The sequence below is a fragment of the Mustela erminea genome, chromosome 16 (genome assembly GCF_009829155.1).
Source record: "Mustela erminea isolate mMusErm1 chromosome 16, mMusErm1.Pri, whole genome shotgun sequence".
Lineage (NCBI taxonomy): Eukaryota > Metazoa > Chordata > Mammalia > Carnivora > Mustelidae > Mustela > Mustela erminea.
The window spans coordinates 15,538,269-15,553,172 of NC_045629.1; the positions used below are offsets into that span (position 1 = coordinate 15,538,269).

Below are 14,904 nucleotides of genomic sequence, written 5' to 3' on the forward strand. Positions count from 1 at the left end.
CTGTAGCCCGCGAGCCGCACAGAAGGAAGCCACTGAAGCGTCCCTGGAAGGTGGCGCTCGCCGCCGCACAGGCGCACTCCCTCTCCGGCGCATGCGTCCAGGGGCCGCCTCGCGCTCCCCGTCTCCGGTGACGTGGCGATGCGCAGGCGGAGCCAAGGTCGGTAGCTGGCGGGCGCGCGGGTGGGGGAGGAAGAGCGAGGTGAGGAGGGACGTCAGAGTAGAGAGCGGAAGGTCAGGGAGGCTCGGAGCGGAAGTGAGACTAAGGAGTCTGTCCGCCATTGTGGACCCGGGGAGCGAAGAGCGAGAGGGGGAAGAGGCGCCTGCACGCCGAAAAGAAGGGCCCTTTCCACGGACCCCCGAGCGCGAGGCCCTCTTTCTGGCTTCTGAGCGAGCGGCGGCAGCGGCGGCGGCTGGATCAGTCACTCGGCGGAGGGCGGCAGCCAACTGCTGTGAGTGCACGGGGAGAGGCCCAAGCGGCGGCGGCGGCGGCGGCGGCAGCGGCAGCAGCTCTCGGGTTGCGGTGAAGAATGTCAGCCACTAGCGTGGATCAGGTGAGGGAGCAGAGGCCTCAGGCTCGGTGAAGGCCCGAGCCCTGGAGCTCCACCCTCGCGTGGGGCTTCGGCTCCTCCCCGTCGCCGCCGCTGCCGGCCCCATAACGGTGCCTTGGGCGCAAGTTGCTGCGGTCCTGCCGCCCGGGTCGGGGCGTGCGCCCTGCCCCGGAGCCTGCGGCCGAGACGGGAGGCCGCGGAGCTGCGGTGGGTGGGGGAACGACCGCTCCTAGGGGCCTTAGGGCACATCTGAGGGCGGCAGACGTGGGGCTGAGACCAGGCGAGCTCTGGGAGACGGTTTTCGAGCGGCGGGTAGGAGGTTTGAAGACTGGGGGTGGTTGGGAAATTGGAGGCTATGGAGGATGTGGTGGGTTTTACTCCTACGCGGATTGTTGAAAATAACTTGTCTTTGATAATGTCTTTGATTAACACACTTTCTCCCCCCCCCTTTTTTTTCCCCCTTTTCATTGCCACACCTTTCGTCTTGCTGCGCAGAGACCTAAAGGGCAAGGAAATAAAGGTGAGTTTGAATATTTTTATCTTATTTCCTAATGTTCGTCTGATGTCACTTTTAAACTTTGCCAGGGTCTTTTTGTTTGATTTTGCTCCAGGTTTTTTGTTGTTGTTGTTTGTTTTGAAATGTATGTTCAGAGAAATATTCATCACGGCCAAAGCAGTCAAATGCTATCCAAAACTTCGGTAGTTCCTTGCTTTGAAGCCACTTTTATAGAAACCACAGTGGTCCAAAAAACAGTTGTATTTCAGTTAAGGAGGTATTATGAATGTGGGGACATTTCTTTAATTTTGCAATTTATCTGTATTATGTAACTACTACCACAAAAATTTCTCCAATTGCGTACATATAAGTGGATATTATGTTAGAAAATGCAACTCAAGTTGTATTTCATGTCACACTAGTGAAAAACTGTACTGTTAACCACTGGTTCTAGTGAAGACAGTTATAATGAGGCAGTAATACGAGAGAGATCAAAACTGAACAGGCATGTCATCTTGCTCTGTAGCCCTGATTGCAAGGTGTGACTCAATCTGGTATTTTAGAAAGGGCTGGAAGAGAAAAAATCTGTGGGGTTTCTGCTCTGGCTGTATGATTTACTCTTCAGTTTAAAAAAAAAAAACAAAAAAACATAAACCATTGAAAGTGAAGCATTTAAAAAAAATAAGTGTATTTTGTGTCTATTAGTATGGAACAATACAGTCAACTGACTGAAACATGACATTAATCATGTGACATTAGTAAGTATAGAACAATAACTGCTTTCTTGGGATAGTGCCAGTTAACATTACAGTGAATTATATATTTATAACATTTTGTAATAGGGCTTGAAATTAGACCAAATTGAATTATGCTTCCTGTTTTTTTTATTTCAGTTAGTAAAGTATAACCTAGAAAATAAGATGTGCAATAGCTTTTTAGATGTAAGTCCAAGGTTTTTATTGGTGCTCTTTATATTCTTAGGGTTTTTATTTGCCTTTGCAAATTTGAAAAGAGTAGGTTCTGACAACTCAACTCAGTTAATTTTCTTTGAGTTGTAGTACAGTTTGAGAATTTGCACATTCCAGATAAATGGCACTGTATCAATGTAGCATAAATTTACTGCTTTATTTTGATTAAAGATGTATTTTGGAGGAGTATACAGAGTTAAAAGTTTAATTTTAGAATTATTTTCTGTTGTAAGCATATGCCTCAGAATTTGATATTGTTTGTTTTAAATGTTTTACAATATTTATTTGTAAATTTGAAAAGAATGATCCATTAATTTTTTTTTTTTGCTAGTCTGCTCATGAGGAAGTGTATAGACCTGGAGATATATGAAATCTGTGGTCATTATTGCCTAGCATAAATTATTTTATCCTAGATCTGTGGGGAGGTGGCACTTTGCAAGGCTATTTGAAATACTAAGTGTTTTGTGTTACCTGCTTTAAGGTAAGTATGCAAGTTCAATGAAGTACTTCCTTGTTTGACAAAACAAAGTAAAGCATCTATAGCATTGTAAGCCATTACTCAATTACTATAAGTTTGATTGCAATATAGTCATTTCACTTAGGTATGTCCTACTGATATCTCTGGTATAAATTATCTATGACAATAATTGCATATTGACATTTACAAATAAGTATTTTTTGGTTGTTAAAATAATTTTGATCCATCAGCATAATCTCTTTTAGGTGTATCTATACACACACAAAGTATTTATTTGGATAGATCTCTTTTCCAAAAAATTTTCTTTCTTTCACCCTTATTGTTCCATTCATAGTTTATCCAGGGGTAGAATGTTGGCCTGGGATTCCTAGGAGACCTGTGTTCTAATACTTCTGTGGCTACTGACTTGCCCAGTGAGCTTGAACACATTGCACCTTTTGGTCAGAATTTCCTCTCTATCTCCAAAATAAAAGTGATAATTCTAGCTGTAAATCGTATTGTATATTATGAGGAATTACAATTACAGTAGTCCATTGCTCTAGTTGCCGTTTTATTTGGTGGATTTATTTTCACCTTCCTCACCTCATGTATTTTTAAGATGCAGGGAGACTGTTGCCTAAGACATGGCAGAAGGGAAAAACTCTACCGGCCTGAGTATTGGTAATCATTTAAGATGCTTTAAAATGGTAGATGCTGCAAGTGCACAAATACACATATACATCACTTGTATTTTTATGCCCCTGCAGGGAGAATTACAAGGCGAAGGCAGCACCTCCAGTGAACTGATACAAGTAGCTATGTGTGTGTTTGAGAAAAACTACTGTGCCTTAGCTGACTTGGTTTTCAAGCTAGTAAAATTGTTTTACAGTTACTCTGTTTACTTTTGTGAAGCAGAAAGCAAAGTTATATTTTTTGAACTACAGCATGAGTATTCTAAGAATATGAGTATTAAACTTGAATTGAACTTCTCAAACATGAAAAATACATGTTGCTGAGGAGTTGTCAGAGTTCTGAAACTGTAATCCTTTTCAGATGACTTAATTTTAGAAATGCTGTTTTTCTTCTCTGAATTATCTTCATTTGACACTGTGAGCCCGACACCTGTCTTAGTGTCTTTGATTTTCTGAGTTTTTTTCTGTATATCCTTAAGGATTTAAGTTCACTAACAGAGCTAAAATTTGAAAGGAATTCTATATCTTTGTAAGGCAAAAATGCTATCATAGTATAAGTAATAATTCTAGGCCTACTTTTTGTAAGTTTGAGTTCTTTTTAGTTAATAGATTTTCCTTATGGTAAATATTAGAACTCTATTATCCTTGGCTAGGGTAGTACTGAAGGATAGTAGAGATTTAAGGATAACTCACTATTAGTCTGTAATTAATTTATTTATTTATATTGGTTCATAATTTGAAACTGATTTTATATCACTTTTATTTATTAATAACCAGAATTTTTGTTGCCAGAATATAAGGGTACCTCTCCTTTCCCTGCAGGCACCATAGATAAAAGTGTCAGATCCTGTACTCCTAGCAGCCTTACTGCCAGCTTCCTCCTGGTGCCTTAAGTGTATAAATAGACAAATACATGGAAAGGAGTTTATCTTTTCCCTCCTCTCTTCCCCTATCCCTTCCCAACAGAGAGACAGAATTGTTTGGTAAAACTGCAGTTTAAAAGAACTAGGTTGAATTTGGCTGTATTTAGTGTTTCAGAAAAGTGGTGGAAAATGTAGTGTTTGGGCAGTATTCTTTTGTATCCTCTCCCCACAGTCCCTCAGGAAATAATTGCAAAGCACTTTATTGTCATTTTAGGCTTCATTTTATTATTAATCCTCAAAACATTCCTATAAGGAGATAGAGGGTATATGGTATTGTCGCTGTTTTTGTAGGTGGGAAAACATGATGCACAGATCTGTTGACTTTCCTAACTTGATGTAGTCAGGACCAGAGCAAAGAATCACCTGGCTCCTAAGGCCCATGTTCTATCTTGATTTGACTCTGCTTCATAGAGCAGAGGAAACAGGCGAAGAATCATGTAAGTCATCTGTTCTTTTTTCCCTGAAGAACTTGTACAGACTATGGAACTGGCTTGGATATCTTTGCTATTTAATGGCTTTCAGTCTCCAAGACATTAGATTGTCATTAAGTAATGTTCAAAAACTGCAGTCTTTAAAGACAGTTGAATTTCTTAAGGAAAGGTATGCTTCTGAAACTCAAGGGCTAGCTTCTTATTCAGATTCTAATTTAATGCAAATTGCTTGTCAGTATTCATGAAATACTTTTAATTAAATATTTTTTCCTTAGATTGACATACTCCTTGAATAATCTTTTATAACTTTTAGACATATTTATGCACAGACTGTAGACTGTATATTTACTTAGTGCATGAGAATATTTTGTTCTTAGTCTCAGCATCTTAGAAAGAATAGAACAGAGGAAATGAGTAAGAATAGCACCATAATATAGAGTTAGGTAGATTTTAAGTGAGTACTTGTTTAATATATTTATTAGCAGCATGGGCTAAATTTCTGAGAATTAATGAATGCAAGAAATAGTTGTAATTTTGAAATGAGTAACTATTTCAGATAACAACATGTACTAGTGTCATAGTCCAATGGTGTAGTGAGGAATCCCCCCCCCCACCCCGCATGGTAATAGACCATGCATAACCTTATGCCTTTGATAAAGGGGTTAGAATCTCTTGGACTGAAATGATTAGTCCACCAGAAATAACCCAAGGTACCCCCCTTCTTTATTTTTGTTTCTAGTGGCTGTTAACGTATTTAAATTCTAGGGAGCACATTTAGTTTCACCCTGGTTCTTGCAGTCCTTACCAAATACAGTTAAACCACCTCAGAGGAGCCAAGATCAAGGTGACCTTCATGTTGCTCTTGTGATTTGAGGGCAATGTAGTATCATAAGAGGTCTACTTTGAAGGCTTCACAGAGTGGTATTTCTTTGACTGATCATTGCTACTCAGTGGGTGGCAAAGAATGAAGGGATTTTATCTGTCTCTGCTCCCATGCCACTGTCAGCTTGTAATACTACATTTTTGGTGATCAAAACTCTTGGAAGATTAGGGAAAATAAAAATGTAATGATACTGTAGAGGAACACACAACTTAAATCCATTGCCCCCAGCCTTAATTTTTAATAACTTTGTAACACTGTATTTTTAAGCAGTGAATTTTCAGATTCTGAAGGGTTTTGTTGTTGTTGTTTTTAAGGGATTAGTCAATATCCATAAGGAACTTTTAGCTTTTTTCATCTCACATGTGTTTCAAAAGTAGAATCGTGTATTTAGACAGTATCAGCATATCAGGTTCTAGCCTTGTAAAACTTTGGTTTATGTGGTCCTAAAGTAATTTTTAGTCCTTTTTGGATCTTGTAATATTTTATGTAATAAAATAGTCAAGATTATTGAATACTGTCTTTGAATCCTCAGATAAACTGAGGTGGGTACTGTTAATAATCTCCTTGAACAGAGAAGTAGAGTAGAGAGGCTAAGTCACTAACTAGAGATACCCCGCTTCTCAGTGTTAGACTTGGGATTCAAACACAAGACTTTATTTCTAGCCTGTACTCAAAGGCACTCAAATACCATTCAGAGAGTAACAACTTTATAAAGCATTTTTGGAAATGATCTCTGAACAAATACAGCATTATAAATTATTCTCTGGTTTTCTTATGTGTTGGAAGAATAATCATGGTTATCTTTAGTGTCTTTGTACTTTCAAGAAAGCTTTCATAATTTTTTGGTTTAGAACTAAAGGCCTTTTTATTTAGATTATTTATGATTTATTCATTGTGATAACTGCTTCGATAAATTTTAGCCACTTTTTAAAATTTGAAAACATTTAAGACATTTACTCTAACTTAAGTTACCAAGGAAAGTTATTTCATCCTTTATTTACCTTTCTTGTACTAAATTATATAGAGATTTAACAGAGGTAGAGAACATTGTTCAGCAATCAGTTATCCACAACACTATTTCAGGTGGTTATTTTAGATTCAAATATAGTATCAGGGAACCCTTCCAAGAATTTAACTGCTTGCTACAATGTTGAAATTGAGATTATTTACATTATGTTTTTGGTAATGGGAAGTGTGTATATAGTATATATTTATGTAATCTTGGGTATATACAAGATTTGTAAGTTTTTGTTTGCACATAAATATTTGTACCTAAATTGAGCTAAAATTTTTAAGAGGATTTTTTTTTTTAAACAAAAGGAACAACTCAGGATAACTTTTTCTGAGTTGGTCAAAAAATACTGAAAATGTTAGGTTATTCTGTCAGTTTCATAAAGATAATTACCACACATCTAATATAAACATATTTTTTAGTTTCAGTACAAAACGGTTCGATTCATCAAAAAGATGCTGTAAATGATGATGATTTTGAGCCATACTTAAGTAGCCAGACAAATCAGGTAAGTCTGACAGTCCCATATTTAGGGAATTAAATTTACATTAGTATTAATGGATTTTTCAGATAGATACTTTAATTGAATGAGGCTAACCATAACATGTATTAATCTAGTGTGCCTGCATAATAGTGAATAACAGTTGCAGGTTTGTGGTACAGGAGAATTCTTTAGAAATTCTAGGTGGCTGAAATTAGATTGTGAAATTAAAGATTTGAAGATGGACATTATTTGTGTATGGTATGGTTGGACTTCTTTTTTTGAACTTCGAAAGAATCTAACCTTTTAGTTTAATGTTACTGCCATATCTTCATAGCTAAAGCAAATTATCAGGTTTAATTAGCTATGCATTTATGGGAAAGAACTAGTTATAACTTGAATTTTGGTTAAATGTAGTGTTTTCTCTTTTATAAGTATTCCAATTTGAATTTCATTGATAATTAAAGTTAACACAACATAGGGAATAGAAGATTTATAAACACATTTGCCTTCTGTATTGGCTTGGAAAATTTCACCAAATCAAACTGGTACTTTTGAGGTTCTTTTGTGTTTGGATTTTTCACAGATAATTGTGTGAGTTTGTGTACAGATAAAATTTAGATTTAAGAATTGAAAAACGAAAGAGAATTCTTTGATCTCTTTGGTCTCTATATGCCATTTCTGCATTCATTTGTTTGTTAATATAAATTTAAAAAATAAACTTTCATCATTAACCAGTTTCTTGGAAAAGAATATTCTATAATAAAACTGCTTTTGTTTTTTTGCTTAAAAAAAAAAGGTATATGAAAAATGTACCATGAAATCTTACCTTCTAGATATTTTTTAAACTGAAAGAACAAGAAACCAGATATCATTGCAGGCCTTTAGAGTTGTTGGGAAAGTTTGAAAAGTAGTTCCCAATTTGTGGTATGTAGGATTGTTTTTAGGAGTGTAGAGAGCCATGATTATGTTCAAACTGATCTACCCCTTGGTCATTTCTCCTTAACCACCCCCTTCTATCTGTTGATCTACATTCCTAGCTTGTGTTGGGAGGGAATAAATAAATGAGAAAGAATAAAAATGGGTGATAAAATCTATGAATGTTTGGCTGCTCATAAAAGAATGAAAAAATTCATTTCATACTTACATAATCTAACTTTATGATCTTTCCACTTAAAGGTTGTGAAATAACGTATAACTAGAAAATAGGAAGATCATTGTTTTGAATTGCAGTGCAAGTTTTAAAAGAAATGTTCAGTATTCTATTATTTGGGCCCACACAGTAATCTCAGTTAACATCTCTTATGGCAGTGTTTCTTTTTGTTTAGAAATTCTGATATTATGAAGTGTGTAGTAGATACTGTCTCAAAAAGGTCTTCATGATCAGATAAGTTTGGGAAATTGTTTTAAATATTAAGTAATTGAATTTTTTTGCTACTTGATTTCATACGTTATGTGTTATAATGTAAGATGATTTTCTAAGACAAGGATATAGTTGTGAAGATCCTCTTGACTTATTTGTTCAATCCCTGTCTTCAGGGAATTTTAGTGGAATATAAATGTTTGAGAATTGTAACCAGTAAGAATCCTTTTGTTTTACTTGGTAACAAATATTATATAATACGTTTGTCAGAGGGGCTTAGAAGATTTTTTTGTTGTTGTTGTTGTTGGGCATTCTACAGAGGTGGTTCAGGCCTGCCTAGGGAAAACTAGGGGAGGGTACTCTTGATCCCTCTTCTGCAGGAATCAGAGCTGTCCTCTGCTTTATCTGTTTTATATATTGGAATTCTGCATAAGATTGCACTTGTAAATAAAACTTTGAAAGTGTCAGAAAACTATTATTTTTTTTAACTGTGGAAGAGATTTATGTAGTGAACCCAGTTTTTAAATATCACACTAAAGTTTCCTTATGTTGGGACAAAAAAAATCTGTAAAAGATTTGTTTTAATGTGATGTTTAAAAAGAAAATCTTAATACTTTCTATTAATTGATTTTTTATGGTATTTGTATATTCATGTGCTATTTAAAGAGAAGTTTTAAAATTTGATACCACTAAGGCTGTTCTGTCCTCCCTCTCCTTGTCAGTACTAAGGAATAGGTTTTTAGCAATTAGCTTTCTATAATACTAAAAATAATATCTGTAACCAGGGCACATACTTACCTTTGAAAGAGTCCTCACGCTATAGCTTGTTGGAAACTGGGTTTATTGGAGAGAAAAATGGAAAATTACTTGAAATCTTAGAGATGATTTGTATGAGAATTTAAGTTACCGTAATAACACCTAGGTAAAAGAGAAAATTTTAAAAAACTGACCCTTTAAAGCAGGTCAGTGAAAATTAAAAATTATTGGTGAAATATCTCAAGTAGTTACTTACATATTAAAATTACACAAGCATTTATAGTTCCTTGTTCTGATGTAGCTGAAATGTTTAATTAAAAAATTTTCAACTAAATGTATAATATGTCTTTAAAATTAAACTATCTGATTTTCATATTATGAATAAGAAAAATGAATCTTTTGTCTGGAAAAGTGTTTCAGTTTTTAGCTAATGATTCAAATTGTTTTGTATACTTAGATCTAATTCAGATCAAATCCAGGGATACTTTAAAACAGGTTGTTGGCCTTTTGTGGTAGTGTATTCTAGTGCTCAGTTTCTTAAAGCAGATAACTTTTGTAATCACTTGAAAAGTAAATGTTTATCCTTCGGGTCTTAAATTTAGTTCTCTAAAGTTCCTCAGAATAATCAGATAATTAAGTTGATTGGAAAGTTCAGGTTTAAATAGTACTGTTAAAGATACCATGTAATTTGTGCATATAAATTTGAACAACAACTTGGAAAAATTAAGTTTGAGTTTTTTGTCTATATGGGGAAATAATTCCTAGTCATGTTTGTCAGAGAAGTGGAATAGAGAACAAAGAAAGGAAGAATATTTTGATTTTTGTTATTTATTGTCCCGGCCATCACTGCCCTTAGTTAAGGGTTTCATTTTTTTCGGCCTGTTGGAGTGATTTTCTAACTAGTAATTCTGTTCTGTCACTCAGCAATCTTCTTAAAATCCAAGTCTGTGCCACTGTCATGTTAAAGAGTTACCACAACTTCACAAGAATGGATACATTTGTTATATGAGGGTCCTTAAAATTGCTCCATTTCCCTCCCTGCCTTGTCTTTGGTCAGCTTTCTCCAGTTTGTAAGGGAATAGGACTCACTATTTTCTAGGAATATAAATATTTTCCAAATATTTTTCTTTCATGATCTCACTTTTTGTATTTGTATTTATGATCTGTATACACACAGACTCCTGTATCTATCCCTTGATGAAGACTCTTTAGATTCCTCCCGTTATTTGCTTACCTGCTTTTTGTTCTAGAATGCTTGTTTTGCTTTGTTTGTACTTCCATTACAGTACCTATCAAATTGTAGGGGATATGTGTCTTCCCCACTAGACCTGGGAAGTGTTCCAGGTCAGAGTCCATGTTCTTCATCTTTTTGTCTCCAGTGACTGGCACTGTATCTGGCACATAGTAGGCATTTATTAAGCATTGAATAATGAATTGGGATATCTGCTAGAATTAGGGAACAAAGAATTACAGTTGATGAAATATTTAGGTTAACTGGGTACCATGTATAATACATTTTTTGGTGACATCCTTGTGAATAGATATGTGTTGAGTATACTTTGTGAAAAGTACAATAATTTTCTTTTAAGTTTTAGAAGAAAATACACATAAGCATTAAAAATACTCTAAACCTCACTTTAATTCAGAAGTGAGTTCTGGAGTTTGAAGTTTTCATGTCCTTAATGGAAAACAGTTTTTGTTTTTCTCTGTACAAAAGTGCTTTTATTGGTGAATTATGCCTTTTCCTTTATAATTGAACTTCTGGGATATTTATAGTGTCTCCTTTCTTGGAAAGAAAGTAAAAATGGATCTTAACTTTCTTTGTGAAAGACTAACTATGGTTGAGTTGTATTAGAATGTCTCAAGTCAGAGCAGTAATCATGAACTTCTTGTTTTCTTTGAGATATTAGAGAAACAATCTATATCATAAGGCTAAGAAATAATTATAAGTGATATTAAAATTTTGAGGAAGATCTTTTTTTTTTGTTTGTTTTGTATTTCAGTTTTCAAATTAAAAAAAAAAAAAAAAAGGATACCCGGGTGGTTCAGTCAATTAAACATCTGCCTACCGCACAGGTCACGATCCTAGGGTTCTGGGATTGAGTTCCACATAGGGATTCCTGCTCAGCGGGGAGTCTGCTTCTCCCTCAGTCTGCCACCCTCCCTGCTTGTGCACGTACACCCTCGCTCGCTCGCTCTCTCTCTCTCTTTCTCTCTGACAAATAAAAACAAAACAAAACAAAAAAACCCTAAAGGTAAAAGGCCTTACTCCTACACTTCCATGTAGCACTTTGTAGTTAGCACAGTAGATTTTTAAAAGTCTTTACAGTTGGTAAGACCAGCAGGTATTATCCCTATTTTAACCAACAGATTCAGGGTTAGAGAAATTACATGATCTGATTAGATCACTGACATAGAAAGTAAAAGATTAAAGAACTGAGTCCATATCCTGGACTACTACATCACACCGAGAGTTTATACTCTTTAAGATCTGGAGTAAGTCTGAAATTATATCATGTGTTTGGTTATTAATTTACATTTTAAAGGGGCAAGTTCAGTTGTATTAAATATAATGATTGTTGATTGAATATTTAATGTGTCTTAGGCAGTGTATCTTTATTTTCTTTTACTTGGCTGCTTTCATATAGCTAATAAGTACCTGGGATGGAATTGAAGTTTAGGTACCTCATGGCTTCACTTCAACCTTGTGTTAAATGCCCTACCCAGATTGTGTTTCTAAGTTTATGCTGTAGGTAAAGGTTGTGGATCTGTTGTTACAAGTATGTTTCATTATATTCAGTGATTTTTGAAATCAATTCATAGACTTATATAAATTGATGTTATTTTTTCCCTTCCAAATAGTTCTTTGACTGTGAGGGAAACATCAAACATTTCACATCATTTGGTTTAAAGTTTGCATATCTTTAAAGAATATAGTAAAATTTCACTATAGTTGACCAGTTTCCAAGGTAAGAGTAGACTATTAAAGCAGTTATTTGAACATAAACTGTTACATTGATTATGTCTCATTATCACTAGGTTTGAAGTAAAAGTGAAAGTAAGTTTTCAGTTGTTATTTTCCATCATCAACTTTTGTTCCTCTTCACTACCAAGGTAGATTCCTCCGATTGATATTCCACATAGCTAGCAGAAATTAACAGAACATATTTTTAAATATTTCCAGTTACAGTTGAAGCTCTACTAACTCAAAATGTGTTGACCATATTTTACTTTGAAACTGGAAATTTCCTGTAGCTTTGTTCTTACTGGAACCCAAAATGAATCCTTGCCTTTAGAAACTGGTTAAGTACTTTGATGGAGCTAAGAAAAAAAAACATCTCATTCAGCTGAAACTACTGAAAAAACTGGAAAAGTAAATGGTTAGTGTTGTTTGATAAACTGCAGAAAGCTAGCCACTTACCCAGGATACTCAAGAAATACCGGTGGTCGCAGTAACACTGGACAGCTCTGTAGTAAGACAGGGACAGCAGTGTACATCTGCTTATTAGCCAGAGCTATCTGTTTGATAGTAGTTGTGACTAATGGAACACATTTTAAGTAACTTAAACTTAAATTATTTTAATAAGAATCAATAATTTACACGTGAAGTAGTAAAAATTATGATTTAAAAAAATACTTGATAAGATATCTAATAAAAGTCTTCATACCCAAGAGTTTGGGCCTGGTCCAGCCCTATAGGTCACAGAGTTGGCAGAATTTGTTTTCCCATTCCCCAGAGAATATGGGTTTTTTTTAGGAATTAGTACAGATTAGATAATCAGTTAAAACAGGGTGGATAAACTGTAGCCCAGGGATCACAGTTTGTGCCCTGTTTTCTTTTAAAAAAAAAAAACCCTAAGCTCGAAGTTTTTTAAAGGGTTGTTTAAAAAAGAAAAAAGAAAAAAAAAGACTGAGTGACAGCAACTAGATATTATTTGTCTTGCAAAGATTGAAATATTTACTCTCTGACTTTTAGTTTGCTAGTGTGTGAATTATTATGGAGGTAGATAAATTAGGAACTTGGAAGGTAACTGCAAAATTCAACATTTGTGATGGCGAAATAAGAATATTCAGTGTAAGTTAGGAGTGTAATTTTTGCAAAAACTTGATTATGAGGAATGAACTTTAAAAACTTTCTACCTCTGGGAGCCTGGGTGGCTCATTTGGGTCTCATGTCATACTCCCAGCTTAGTGGGGAGTCTGCTTCTCCTCCTCACTTTCCTTCTGCCTCTCTTGCTTGTGCTCTGTCTGTCTCTCTCTCAGATAAATAAATAAATTAATTAATTAAAAAAAAAATAAAGCTCTCTGATTTTCCACTCTCACATCCAGGTAAGGACGTACTGAAGTCCAGATTTCAGTGCCAGCATTCTAAGTTGAAAGTTTGAAACCAGTTACCTCCCTATTCAGCACAGCTCTCTTGCTCTTCCCCTGTTCACTTCCCTATGTTTTGTGTCTCTAACTGTAGGTGTTCTTTTAGAATGAATGAATCGGTATTTTTCACAATGTAGGCATTCAGTAAGTATTTGTTTGATACAAATAATAAAGTAATATGAGGATCTTTTTAGCAACTTCAAGAAAAAGATAATTTAAAAATCATGAGCACCTGGGCTCAGTTGGTTAAGCATCTGCCTTCACCTTGGGTCGTGATCTCAGTCAGGGTCCTGGGATCAAGTTCTGCATCAGCTTCTCTGCTCCTTGGGGAGTCTGCTTCTCCCTCTCCCTCTGCCCCTTCTGCTGTGTGCTGTCTGGCGTGCGCTCTCTCAAATGAATAAAATCTTTAAAAAAATATGTCGATCTATTACATATGTTATACTGGCTGACCTATTCATTTTTATTAAGTCTTAAGAGTTTTATATCACAGAGACCTTCTTGTCAGTCTGAAGCCCTATGAGTACTTTTATTTTCAGCAGATAATTTAGTGATCAGATTGTACACGTGTGTGAGAGAGGGTGAGAGAGAGTGTGTGTGTGTGTGTGTGTGTGTGTGTGTGTGAACTTCATGGGTAGTAAAGTTTAATCATTACTAATTTCTTCAAGATTTTTTTCTTTGAAAACCATTGCTGGTGATTGTGAGCTTTCCTCAGGCTTCTCTTGTATTAAATATGGCAGTTAGTATTTCAGTGTTGGTCTGTGTGATGATGCTAGTACTATTGTGGTTCCAAAAATGTTTATCGATTTCCTTTATACTAATATTGTGAGCATTCTTTGAATATATTTTTAAATGTAGTTAGTAATTATGTAATACAGTTAAAGAATATATTCGGTCAAATTAGTAAACAGTAACACATTTATTTCCCATTTTGAATATCGTAAAATGTATTGAGTAGATTTAAAAAGTCATTCTTTTCTTTAAATAATACTAAGTAATGGTTGTTTTTATTTTTAAGTCCAGGTGTTGCTGGAAATACCCAGGAAATCTATGTCAGAATTATTAATATAAATGTAACCTTTATTTGATTCTCATAAGTTATTTTTATATCAGTTATATCAGAATTATTTCAAAGGACAAAATATTAACTTTCTCATAGACAGTGGACAGTTTAAACAGTTGTGAGGTGTGTCGAAGTAACAGTAGTGATAATATCTCAATGTTCAAGGATAGGCCTTTAAAAGGAATTTCAGACGAGTTCCAGGTAGTATCTGTGATGTTACTGTTACATATTTATATTGATACACTTTCTTGGGTGGGAAAGTAGTGGCATCATAGTTCTAAGAGAGTAACAGGAAAAATAAAAAGTTAAATACTTTTCTCCAGGGAACTTAGAATAAGAATGCCTATATAAATTAAATAAATAATCAGCCTTCAGAATGGTCCACCCTTATAGGGGGAGTACCAGTTGTCCTGACTGGATATTTTCTTAATTTTTAAATTTTGCTTAATTCTATACATTCTAA

The 14,904-nt window shown here is 35.3% G+C and overlaps 1 protein-coding gene across 7 annotated transcripts in view; it reads left to right on the plus strand.

Annotated features, from left to right (window-relative positions):
• Window positions 1-235: 235 nt before the first annotated feature.
• Window positions 236-14,904, plus strand: part of YTHDF3 (YTH N6-methyladenosine RNA binding protein 3) — a 39,321-nt gene continuing 24,652 nt past the window's right edge. Inside the window, exons 1-4 of one of the 7 annotated variants that reach the window (XM_032315724.1) lie at window positions 236-551; window positions 1,044-1,068; window positions 4,376-4,521; window positions 6,833-6,918. In XM_032315724.1, coding sequence (XP_032171615.1) covers window positions 4,464-4,521; window positions 6,833-6,918 — 144 coding nt within the window. In that variant the 5' untranslated portion in view covers window positions 236-551; window positions 1,044-1,068; window positions 4,376-4,463. Of the gene's footprint in view, window positions 552-680; window positions 756-1,043; window positions 1,069-3,239; window positions 3,290-4,375; window positions 4,522-6,832; window positions 6,919-14,904 lie in introns of those variants that run through there. The other 6 variants (XM_032315726.1, XM_032315727.1, XM_032315728.1 and 3 more) reach the window with 6 other exon arrangements.